Source organism: Pteropus medius, unplaced genomic scaffold (genome assembly GCF_902729225.1).
Source record: "Pteropus medius unplaced genomic scaffold, Ma_sr-lr_union100, whole genome shotgun sequence".
Lineage (NCBI taxonomy): Eukaryota > Metazoa > Chordata > Mammalia > Chiroptera > Pteropodidae > Pteropus > Pteropus medius.
This window is the reverse complement of record NW_024351072.1, coordinates 1,687,693-1,701,746: the sequence shown is the minus strand read 5'-3', so window position 1 is coordinate 1,701,746 and position 14,054 is coordinate 1,687,693. Positions and strand designations below refer to the sequence as shown.

The following is a 14,054-nucleotide window of genomic DNA, read 5'->3' as shown; positions in this document are numbered from 1 at the left end:
GTAAAACTTTAAATAGGGTAAAATGTGTTGAATGGTAGGTTATAAGACTAAAAACATCTAAGACTAGTAGGTTAATACTCTTCTGCATTGCCACTCCCACCCTTAATTCTTTATTTTTCTACCTGCTTTATTAATTTTTCATAGCCATTTTCTCATATATATATTTTTTCCTGACCCACCAATACCTCCATCAAAATATAAGCTCAATGAGAGTAAAGATTTATCACTTTTGCATCATATTTTAACAGATGAAAGTGTTTAGCACTTAGCAATCACACAATAAATGTTGGATTACAAAGAGAATGAATTGTTAGATTTTTGAGTTGCAATTACTATATTCTAGACATTGTGTTAAGCAACAGCGATACATTTAATACATTCCTTAACTTACTGAATAATCACTCCATCAGAATTTTAAATATCTTGTTAAATTTGTGTTAAATCTATGCAACAATTTAGGAAGACTATATCTCTTCCCAAAATGTAGTCTTTTAATCCAGGACCATGGTATGTCTCTCCTTTTTAAAAATATCTTCTTTCCAGTCTCTCAGTTGAATTTTAAAAATTTCTTCATATAGATCTTAGACAAATTTTGTTGGGATTATTACTACATATTTATGTTTTATGGCTTTCAAAAATGAATTGTTTTCCATTATATCTTCTAAATGGTTATTTCTGATATAGATAAAAAGTATTAGTTTTTAATTTTTATCTTATACCTAACTACTTTTTAGGACTCATTAAAATTCTATCGACTAAGAAGTTGCTTTTAAGTTTTAGCTTCTGTAGGTACATAAGCCTATCTTCTAAAACTTGATCATTATTGTCTCCTCCTTTCCATTAACTATGCTTCTTTATGTCACTTCCCAGAATTTATAGATCTATATCAAATAATATCAATTATGAGCATCTTGGTTTTATTGCTGCTTAAGGAACAATTCATATTTTATCATTAAGCATAATGGTGGATTGTTGGTTTCAGAGAGAGAATTATTTTTCTTGTTAAGAGAGCAAGTTTCTATCATTAACTTTTTTACTCTTAAAATGGACATTGAATTTTCTCAAACACCTTCAGCATTTATTCTTTACCTTTTTTTCTTAGAAGAGCTATTGACAAGATGTGTCACATGAGTAACTTTCATAGCATTAAAGAATTCACACGCTGGGATAAAATTTTCTTAATCACAAAGGATTAATTCTTTTCATATATTCCTAATGTATTTGATTTGTATTTTATTTAGACTTTGAAACTGACCCATATTTATGTATGCAAACAAGCAACATTTTCTCAGGTTTTGATATCTGAATTATGCAGCATTGCAAAATGAATTGAGCAATTTCCCATCATTTTATATGCTCTGGATGAGTTTATTTAGTATCAGAATTATCTGTTTCTTTCAAAGCGATCTTATTTATAATAAAAAGATTATAAAAGTAGGAAATCAATAGTCACTGTGTTATAAATGAGGAATCATAAGACTAGTTCCCAGTGGTTCACCAAGTATGACTCAGGTTCAATTCAGTTACCTTGCCATTTACAAAGGTATTTATTTAGAATTAAAAGGACAAAGAGACTTTTCTTTTATAAAGTGTTATTACTTATCAAGATTCCATGTAAAATTTAGGCCATAAGATTTCTTAGGCAAGATGCAAAAAGTCCTAAGCATAAAAGAAAAAAATGATAAATTGACCTTCATCAAAAAACAAACTTCTGCTCATCAAAATGCACAAATAAGAAAATGAATGGCAAGCCACAGATTGGAAGAAAATATTCATAATATATGTATCTAAATATCTAGAATAAATTTAAAAAACCAAAAAGAAAACTTATATTTTAAAATGGGCAAAAGACTTGAATATATACTTCTAAAATATATACGAATAACTAATAAGTACATAAAAACATACTCCATTACACATGAGGAAAATGCAAGGTAAGATCAATAATGAGAAATCTAAAAGAATGGCTAAAATTAACAAGGCTAACAATATCAAGAGTCAGAGGGGATTCTCACTTATTATTGGTCAGAGTAGAAAATGGTACTACCACTTTTAACAAGTGGCAGTTTATACTAATGATGTATAAATTAAATATATATCTCTTATGACCCAGTAATTACACTTCTAGGTATATACCCAAAGATAATGAGTGTATATGGCCACAAAAAGATTTATTAAAAATGTCAATAACAGCTTTATTTATAATAGCCAAATAACGGATGTAACTTAAATGGCTATCGACAAGAAAGTGGATAAACGAATTGTGGAATATTTAAACAATGGAATACTAACAGTAATATAAAAGGAACTACTGATATACACAGCAATGATGGATTTCAAAAATATTATTTTGAATGAAAGAAGCCATATGCAAAAGAATATAGCGTTTTACTCCATTAACATAAAATTCAAGAACAAGCAAAACTAATCCAAGATACATAAGTCAAAATGTAGTTTTCTTAGTAGGAGTGAAGGCGATATGGACTGGAAAGGGGCACAAGGGAATTCTCTAGTGGGATGGAATTGTTTTATATTTTGATCTGGGTTGTGATTACCTGGATGTGAGCATGACTAAAAAACTATCAAGATGTATGTTTAAATGTTTGTTTATTTTACTGCATATAATTATGCCTCAATAAAAATAATGGAAACAAATTCAAGTATGCTATAACCACCTCAGTTATAGACTTGAGCTTAGGAGAAACCCTGCCCTCCTACCGTTTCCTCTTCTGAATGTGTGATACAGACCCTCTCATTCTGCATACTCAATTCACCATTACAAATTCAACATTCTCCAACTACTATTCTCTTCTGTCTTTTCACCCAGCATGCCCATAGATCATTCCAGCTATAATTTTCTTGCTTTCTATGTCTCTGAACAAGTTGACCTTACAGCACCTTGCCAAAATGACTTAACACATTCCAACAAACAGGCACCCTCCATATGATATTTACTTAATGAGATTATTATGTAAAATTCCTAGTATGGTATCTGACAAATAACAATGACTTTATATATGTCCCCTTCCGACTTCAACCTTTCCCCTCTTTTCATGTTCTTTTGAGACAGACCTATATTTTAAACTATCTCAGATATTCAAAACACAAAGTTGTATTTTCTTTTCTTTTACTTTTATTTTTCAATTAGAGTTGGCATTCAATATTATTTTATATTAGTTTCAGTTAACATAGCTTAGCAGTTAGACGTTTACATAATTTACAAAGTGAACCCCTGATTATCTAGTATCCACTCAGTTCTATACATAATTATTATTGTATTTTCAAAATAGTTAAAATCTCATTTATATTTCAACATTAGCACTGATATACCATGTATTATTTGCCATCTCTACACATCCCTCTTCTCTCATTTCTACACATACACACCACAGACACTTATTTAATCTCAAAACAATCCTGAGATGTAGATACTATTATCCCCATCTCATAGATGAGGAACTTAAGACACAGAGTAATTAAGAAATTTGCCCAAGACTATACCACCAGTCTGTGTCGGAGCCATGATATAGACAATTCCAGCATATTATTTCAAATGTTTCACACAAACCGTATAATTAAACTATTGGGAATAAGGGATACCTACAAAGCAAAGGCTATGTTTCTTTGAACTAAAAATATAAAATCTTCAATTGTTAGAGGAAGCTCTGAATTTCTCATGACTTCCTGGAAAAATTTTTAATTGGATATTTAAGTAACAGAAATATACACACAATCATAGAAAAATACTATTAAAAATACTTGTTGATGCATATATTCTTAAGCAATGGATATTTATTATGTATTGATTGGTATGCTTTAAAACTAAAATTCCAATCAGTAGCTCCATTGACTGAATTCCATGTGTTAACAGCTTACATTAATTATGATTTCTAGTATATTCTTTATTTTTTCATTATCTCAGAACACATGGTCACTAACATGCTCTTTATTCTGTTTGTCACTCATTCTTTTATTCACTCATACAGCAAAAATTTATATTTCATGCCAGATATTTAGCAAATACTTATTGAGTAGCAACTATGTTAGGTATATAAATACGCAGGAGAGACATTATGTAACATAAGGTAAATTGTTTCCATAAATATACCTGTTACGGAGCACTGCAGCAACTGATTCCCCTAGATGCAGATGGTCCATCACCTCTACAAGTTGGATAATGACCTGTTCGGGAGAAAAATAAGTCAGTATTTACTATGAAAATCAATACTAGAATTTTCAAAGTAGGCTACCTTTGTAATATACATTTTGTGAGAGAAAAGTGAAATATTTGTCCATGTGCCAAATGTCTATATTATCTTATGACAATGAAGAAAATAAAGGAGATTAAGAAACTGTATCTGCAAGAATCAAAATATCTACAAAATGCTGTAATGAATCATAGTATTGATTAAATTTCATGTGAAATCATTAGCTAACAATTACCCATGGAAAAACAATCAAGTATAAGAAGTTAGATTAAATGAGAAGTCTGTGTGAAATTGGATTAGACAAAAGAAGTTAGAAGCAAAGAGTTGAGGAAAATATTTGCCAAGTAGATACAGAAACAGAACTAATTCCCATGTTACTAGGGGGACTTGAAGCCTGAGAATCCCATAAGCAAGGCCCACAATTTTAGAAGTGGTAGGTCAAAATTAAGGCTAGAAAGGTATAATATTTTAAAAGCTAAAGATATAAAATAGGTAGTGGGAGTAAGAGTGTTGTTTTCCTGATCTAGACTGAATTTTTCTTTTGGTTGTTACTGTTGTTCTTTTATGGGAAAAGAGCAAGTAAGGTTGTAGTAAACTGAACTTTAATATATTAATTTTTATTAATGTGAATGCTTTGCACTGGAGATATAGAGTATATTTAATGTAGTCTATTAATTTCAAATACATTGGAAAGCAAAACTATATATTTTACTTAAATGTTTCTTATTAAAATCAATTTATTGCATTGAGAAGATAAAAATAGATGTATACGATTTAGTTTGTTCATATAATTGTGTTTATTATAAAGACCTAAATTAATTAAGCTAGAGAAAAAAAGGTTTTCTTCATTATTCCTTGCTCTGTTCCTACTCCTTAATTTAGGGACAAAAGAAAAAGAAGTAGAAAGGAAAAAATGGGCTCCATTTCTTGGGTCTTCATAACTCTGGAAACGAAACACTTCAATTGACAATATAGCATTTATATTTATTTGCATAATCATATTTTTGTTTACAATCCTATTATTACAAATTTAAAAACTGAACAGCGTAAAGGAAATAAAAATTATAAACATCTCAAAATCAAATGTGAGATGATGAGGAATTTTATAGATGGACCACAAAAAAAAAAAAACAACTTTATCAAGATTACTATTAGGAATCTGGGAATGTGAAAATGAATAATTCATGCCCTTTTTAGCCAACTGCATCTAGAGTAGAACATATAGTTACCAAAATGAGGTATGCAAATTTTCACTTAATCCCATTGTTTCATCCAATCCACCTGATACACCTGGATCTCCGAGTCTGAGGCTCTCGAACTCTAGCTCTCAAGATAAGAAACCTCTGGTTTCCTAAGGAGCGGAGAGTGGATGACAAGACATGAGAGTCCAGCAACTTACTCTAAATACTTTCAAGAAATAGCCCATGTTTTCAATCTCATGACTCATGACGAGGTACCTCCAAGTCTTGAAACATTAAGAATTCTACGGGAAGAATTAGTTGGTTTCTCTTGAAAGTTCATGTAGGGGGATATATATATATACATATATATATACATATATGTATATATATATGTATATATATGTATATATATATATATATATATATATATAGTTACCAAAATGAGGTACTTCAAAGGTATGTATATATATATATATATATATATATATATATATATATATATATACTTTAGTACTTGAGAGTACACATTGAGAAGTACCCTTTGTGTGTGTGTGTGTGTGTGTGTGTGTATACATACATACATTGAAGTACCCTAGAGTACACCGCATAGAATCTAATAGAACACTGGATATATAGACCTAGATTTAGATTAAAACTTTATTCTGAGTTAAAAATTAGTTTCAACCTTACAAGTGTAGAATAGCTATAATCACTAGGACAAGTAATAACAAATGCTGAAGAGGATGCGGAGAAAAAGGAACCCTCATACATTGCTGGTGGGACTGCAAATTGGTACAGCCACTATGGAAAACAGTATGGACGTTCCTCAGAAAACTAAGAATTGATCTACCATATGATCCAGCAATCCTTCCACTGGGTATTTACCCCAAAGACTTGAAAACTCATATCCGAAACGATATTTGCACACAGATGTTTATAGCAGCATTATTCACAGTAGCCAGGACATGGAAGCAATCAAAGTGTCTTACAATAGATGATTGGCTAAAGAAGCTGTGCTACACATATACAATGGAATATTACTCAGCCATAAGAAGAGAGGAAATAATGCCATTTGCAACAACATGGATGGATCTCTAGATAATCATGCTAAACAAAATAAGCCAGACTGAAACAGTTGAAAATCACATGATATCACTTATATGTGGGATATAAACCTAAAAACAACAAATGAACAAGACAAACAGAGACTCACGTACATGAACTATAGACTAGTGGTTACCAGAGTGTAGGGGTAGGGGAGGAAGGAGGAGGTAGACAAGGTAATGAGGGTCAAATATAGGGGGGTAGGTGAAGGGTGAAATGAGTAAAGTGTATGAAATATATGGTCACTGAAGGAACTGGACTTTGGGTGGTAAACACACAATAGAATATAAAGATGTGAAATTATAATGTGCACCTGAAAATTATATAATTGTATTAACCAATGTTGCCCAAATAAACTTAATTTTAAAAAGTGTACAGTTGAAACTTACTAAATTTCTTTAACCAATGTCTCCGCAAAAAATAAATAAATTTTAAAATAAAATTTAAATTTAAAAAATTAAATGAAATTGAAAACCAAAAAAAAAAAAAGAAAAAAAGCTGGTTCTTTGAGGAAGTTAAAAAATCTTGACTAACCCCTGGCTAGACTCATAAAATAAAGATACAAATAAACAAAATCAGGGATGAAAAAGGAAAAATTACGACAGATACTGCAGAAATACAAATGATCATACAATAATACTATGAAAAAGTATATAATACCAAATTTAATAACATAGAAGAAAGACAAGTTCTTAGAAATATACAACTTTCTTAGACTGAATCAAGAAGAACTGGAAAATCTAAATAGATCGATCAGCAGTATGGAAATTGAAACAATCATCAAACACCTACAAAGAAGTAAAAGTCCAGGACAAGATAGCTTTACCAGTGAATTCTACCAAACATGCAAGGATTTAATACCTATTCTCAAACTGTTCCAAAAAATCGAAGAGGAGGCAATACTTCCTAACTCATTTTATAAGGCTAATACCACCCTGATACCAAAACTTGATAATGATAACACACACCCAAAAAGAAAACTACAGACCAATACCTCTCATGAACACAGATGCAAATATCCTAAATAAGAGAATTGCAAACTGAATACAACAACACATAAAAATGTTATATACTATAATCAAGGGGGCATCTAGCCAAGAGCACAGGGATGGTTTAAAGTACAGAAATCTATTAATGTGACATACCACATAAACAAAATAAAGAATAAAAATCATATGATTATATCAATGTTTGCAGAAAAAGCATTTGACAAGATACAGCATCTATTTATGATTAAAACACTTGATACAGTATCTATAGAAAAAAGTAACATAATAAAGTCCATATATGACGAACCCTCAGCCAACATTATACTTAATGGTGAAAAACTAAAAACCTTCCCTCTAAGATCAGGAACAAGACAAGGCTGTCCACTATCGCCACTGTTATTCAGTATAACATGGGAGATCCTAGTGAGTGCAATCAGGCAAGAGAAAGATATAAAAGGCATGCAAATAGGAAACAAAGAAGTCAAAGTGTCACTATTTGTGGATGACATGATTTTCTATATAGAAAACCCTAAAGAATCTGCAAGAACACTACTAAAAACCATAAGCAAATACAGTAAAGTCTCTGGATACAAATCAATGTTCAAAAATCCATAGCGTCCCTATACTCTAATAATGAAGTGTCAAAAAAAGAAGGGAAAAAATAATTCTTTTTGCAATTGCAGCAAAAAGGATAAAATACCTACAAATAAATTTAACGAAACGTGAAAGACCTATATAATGAAAACTACAAGACTCTATTAAAAGAAATCAAACAAGATACAAAGAAATGCAAAGATACTCCGTGTTCTTGGATTGGAAGAATCAACATAGTTAAAATGACCATATTACCTAAAGCATTATATAGATTTAATGCAATTCCCATTAAAATCCCATTGGCATTTTTTAAAGAAATAGAACAAAAAAATCATCAGATTTGTATGGAAGCATAAAAGACCCCCAAATTGTCAAAGCCTTCCTGAGAAAAAAGAACGAGGCTGGAGGCATCACCCTGCCCAACTTCAAGTTATACTACAAAGCAACAGTAATCAAAACAGCATAGTATTGGCAGAAAAACAGACACACAGACCAGTGGAACAGAATCAAGGGTCCAAAAATAAACTCATATTAATATGGGCAAATAATTTTTGACAAAAAGCCTAAAACATACTGTGGAGAAAGGAAAGCCTCTTCAATATATGGATCTGGGAAAACTGGAAAGCCACCTGCAAAAGAATGAAACTAGACCGCTGTCTATCACCACACACCAAAATTAAGTTAAAATGGATTAAGGGCCTGAATAAAACAGTGAAACAATAAATTGCATAGAAGAAAACATAGAAGCTAAAATCAAGGATCTTGAACTTAAAGATGATTTTATGAATTTGACCTCAAAAGAAAGGGAAGTAAATCAAAAATAAATGAGTGGAACTATATCAAACTAAAAAGCTTCTGCACAGCAAAAGAAGTCATCAATAAGGTAAAGAGTCAACTATCTAAATGGAAAAAAACATTTGCAAGCAACTCCTCCAATAGGAGCCTAATATCCAAAATATACAAAGAACTCATATAACTCAACAACAACAACAAAAATGATCCAATCAAAAAATGGGCAGAGGACCTGAACAGACACTTCTCCCCAGAGGACATACAAATGGTCAAATAAATGAAAAGATGCTCATCATTGCCAGCTATTAGGTAAATGGAAATCAAAACCATAATGAAAAGATACCATCTCATACCTGTTAGAATAGTTATAATCAACATGACAAGTAATAACAAATGTTGGAGAGGATGCGGAGAAAAAAGGAACCCTCATACAGTGCTGATGGGACTGCAAATTGGTACAGCCACTATGGAAAACAGTATGGAGTTTCCTCAAAAAACTAAGAATTGATCTACCAAATGATTCAGCAATCCCTCTACTGGATATTTACCCCAAAGACTTGAAAACCCATATCTGCAAAGATATTTGCACACCGATGTTAATAGCAGCATTATTCCCTGTGGCCAAGACATGAGAGCAATCGAAATGTCCTATGACAGATGACTGTATAAAAAGCTGTGGTACATATATACAATGGAATATTACTCAGCCATAAGAAGAGATGAAATATTGCCATTTGCAACAAGATGGATGGACCTTGAAATAATCATACTACGTGAAATAAGTCAGTCAGAAAGGGTTGAAAATCACATGATATCACTTATATGTGGGATATAAATCTAAAAGCAACAAATGAACAGGACAAACAGACAGAGATTTATGGACGTGGACAATAGACTGACTAGTGGTTACCAGAGGGTGGGGGGGAAGGGGAGTTAGACAGGGTAAAGAGTGTCAAATATATGGTGATAGAAAGAAATCTAGCTATGTGAACACGCAGTGTAAATATATGTATATATATATTTACACGTATATATATATATACATTTACATATGTTTATATATATACACTGTATGTATATACAGCATATATATATATACACTGTATATATATACATATATATACACATCTTATTATTAATGTGTACAGCTGAAACTTATTGGATTTCTTTAATTAATGTCACCATAAGTATTGAAAAGAATAAAATAAACAAAATAACATAAAGCATTAGAGACAAAATAGATGTCACAAAGTTCAAGCACAAATGCACATTCATATTAATAGCAGACTATCTTCTTAGTCCACCAAGTACAATTCTTAAGAAGCTTGGCAAACTGGGTTAAAACCGGCAACAAATCAGAAGAGCACAAGGAGGGAGGTATGGGAAGGCACACTGACAATGGTAACATGTGACATCTGACAGGAATAGAAAGAGGAAAATCATCAAAACCAGTTCAGGAAGGTAAGAAGAGTACAACAATTAGGAATCATATACTGTAGAAGCAAATAGTTTTACAAGTCTGAACAGATTCTAGGGGCATTTCTAAAACTATAATAATAGCTGTAAAGATGGCCATGAGTCAGTAAGAAAAGTATTTAACCAAAGTATTTAAAATGAAAAATACATTAGTGTTTAGGGTGTAAACTGTTATTTAAAAAGAAAAATTTTAGAATGGTTTATTTCCCAAGGAACCATAGATGTATGAGGTTTAACTGTTATAAGTAGATCTTTACTTTTCTTTACCCTGCTATTAAGATAAATTATATAATGTATAAGTAGTAGGGGTTTGTGATAATATATAGAGAGAGATTTGGAGGCTTGTATCAAGAAAAATTCACTCCTCATCACTATATAAATACATTGATTAATAGAGAAAATGCATTTCAGAGCTACAGCTTATTGTCTACAACTTCAGTACTAGTAGTAGATATAGAGCGAAGTGTGTACTTCAGGATATAACTTCCTTTCTGAGCCTCAAGACACACACACTCCTAAAGTGGCCTCCAGGTAAAGTGTGCCTCAAGCTCTTCATCTTCCTAATATACTGTTCTGCATTCTCTCAGAGCAACTTTCTCCTACAGTGTCCCTGATTACAACCCTTCCACTTTCACGGAAGTGTAATGGTTAAGAACATGAACTCTGCAGATAGCCAGCCTAGGTTCAAATTCTAGCTCTACCACTGAATTGTGTGACCAGGAGCACTTAATCGTCATATGAAAAAATGGACAGTAAAAGTAACTAGCATTTAACATCACTCAAAAATATTAGTGAGATATGCATTATTCAAAATTAAATAGTCCTTATAAACCCAAGTCTCCCATGCTGCATCCCTCAAAATGTGATTTTTCCTTTCCTAATATTCATAAGGCTAACATGTTCCTCTTAATGTTAAATTAATAAAGTTATTTTCATCTCTTTATGCATGCTTTAAGAGGATTTCTAATAAATTCAGTTATCAGTTAAAATGTTGCAATATGTAATTTATGTAGTGATATGTAATTTATAGCACACCTACAAAGAACCAGGCACTGTGCAGCGCATTAAGGATAGAAAGATGAATGCGGAATAATCACCAACATCAAAGAATTCAATCTCGTGGGGAAACAGACCATTAATATAGAGCATATACATGCTATGAATAAAGATATGTATGCTGTGGTGTTATAAAACACAGAGAAAGATGACTTAATGGGTTCCTAGAAGACAGGTCTCCTATGCCTTAAAAGAAGTTAGACAAACAAAAGAAAGGTTATGATAATATCTCCTGAGGCATACTTAGAGTTAAAGCCTGTGCATCCTGTATAACTGAATGTGACGTGCTTTGTGTTTATAAACTGCAAAGCATTATATGCACATTATTGTCTTTAACCGTATTGAAAAAGTCCAGCCCTCCACTAATCAGATAGCCTGAAATTCCCACAAAGGCTCATCTCCCAAACATGCCATTACATTCTTTTTAGAAAATGTAAAATATACATAAAAGTGAAAGCAGATAAAAAGAGAACTAATATTTATAGAAGTCATCTGTGTGCTGGGCACTTTAGTTATTTCACCTTAATCTTCACAACAACCAGTTTAGTGAGGAAGGTATTATGATCCTCATTTAAACATAAAGAAATAGAAGGCTCACAAGGTTAATTAATGTGCCAAAAGTCACAACTACTAAGTGGATGAGTCAGGATCCTAACCTTGAAAACCTGAACTGCAATCACCAAATCACACTGCTACCTTAGTACCAACAAGGAGCTAACATTCATTAAGGGGTACCAGTCAGTCACTGTATTAGTTTGCTGGGGCAAGCATAACCAAGTACCACAGACTGAGTGGCTTAAATAGCAGAAACTTATTGTCTCACAATTATGGAGGCTAGAAGTCTGAGACAGAGGTTTCTGAAAAGTTGGTTTCTTCTGAGGCCTCTCTCCTTGGTTTGCTGGTAGCTGTCTTCTCTCTGTGTCTTCATATGGTCTTCCCTCTGTCTCCTAATCTATCCTTATTCTCAGTGCATCAGTCATATTGGATTAGGGCCCACCATAAAATACCCTATCCCCAAACACAGTCAAATTATGATACTGGTACTTAGGACTTCAATATCTGAATTGAGGGGGAAAACAATTCAGCCCATAACAGTAACACTGAACAAAATCCTCCTTCTAAGGGAACATAAGGACAGACCTTAAATGTTTTTAAGTCATAACGGAATTTTTGAAGGTTGTTTTGAGAAATGCAGATATGTGCTTATAGCAAAATAGAGCCAGAGTCAGTGATTACCATTCTCTAGAGATCATTTTGGAAACGTGTTGGGATGCTTTTACAACTTATAATTATTGGGGAAAACCACTAGTATTTAGTGGGCAGAAGCGAGTCATAAAATGTGTGGAGCAATCTCACACAAGAAAGATTTGTCCCATTCTTATCCCAGAAGAGAGGAATGTTCAGCCAGACTAACCTCCACAAAAATAAATATCAGTAGTGCTCTTGTGTATATCAATACTAGATAGATTTTATAAGAAGTTAACAGAAAAACCCAATAATTTATGGCAAAGTCTTTATGAAGGTAGAAGGTTGAATAAAAAAAAAACAACATTGTTTCAAAATTAAATGATGCACTCACTCCATGCTCTACATATTAGAGCATTTTCAACAACCTATTTGTTGAAAACAGTTTTAGTGCAATAGTGGCATCAACACAAAAGCAACAAAACCTCTGCAAAATGTCACAGAGGATATGAATCTACTTTCAATAATTTCACACAAAACATTAAATTGGTAGTCACATAAATTACATGAATCTCAACAAGTTACTTTTAGTATTTCAGATTATTGTAACACTATATATATATTTTTTAATTTTTATAACACTAAAAAACCTGTACTGTGAAAGACCACATTGAAAGTATTTGAGGGTTGTCTATTGTTTTTGTCTTCTTCGAGTAGAGACATCTATTGCCCAACTTCTGTATAGCTTCTTGTTTTATTGTTTCTCTTTTTAAATCATCCTCTATTCCTCATCATCTAGAGAGAGAGATGGTTTTCAAGGTCTTTCGAAGTACCGGGAACCTAAAATATGCCTTGACAGGTGATAGTATTCTAAAATACAAGAGATGCTTTCTGTGACACCTCATCTGTTCTAAATCACAACATAAGGAATTATTTCATCACAGATTTATAAATATGGCTCAGGTCATTTGTGAGAATATCATACTTCCTCATTTTCTCCATTTTGACAGTCTGTAATTTATCATGGCTTGTTTTCTCCATTTGAAGGATTTCCTTCTTTCTCTTATCATATACAAACAAGTCTAGTCATTTATTACTTATTCTAACATTTTAATTTCATGCCCATGTACACTGCTGATTTTTCATTTTCCTGGGCTTTTTATACAGAATTATCTTCTTACTTCTCATAAACCCAGTCTTACTCTTTATAAGAGGGTACAAGCATCAACAACTTCATTCCATCTTCTAATACAACTATGTTCTCACAGATATATCCTGAAATATATACTGTTTTATTTTAAATTACATTTATAATTTATATTAAATCATGGCATTCTATTTTTATCATATATATATGTGATATATATATCATATATATGTCATATATATATGTGATATATATATATGATAAAAACAGAATGCCATGATTTAATATCACATACATATATAACATATATATATATATATAT

General features: G+C 31.9%; 1 protein-coding gene across 9 annotated transcripts in view; it reads right to left on the bottom strand.

The window, feature by feature from the left end:
* KLHL13 (kelch like family member 13) overlaps window positions 1–14,054 on the bottom strand; it is a 228,254-nt gene that overhangs the window by 160,200 nt on the left and 54,000 nt on the right. For all 9 annotated transcript variants that reach the window (XM_039842514.1, XM_039842512.1, XM_039842510.1 and 6 more), the window contains one exon: window positions 4,109–4,182. In XM_039842514.1, the coding sequence (XP_039698448.1) occupies window positions 4,109–4,158 (50 nt within the window). In that variant the 5' untranslated portion in view covers window positions 4,159–4,182. The remainder of the gene's footprint in view (window positions 1–4,108; window positions 4,183–14,054) is intronic.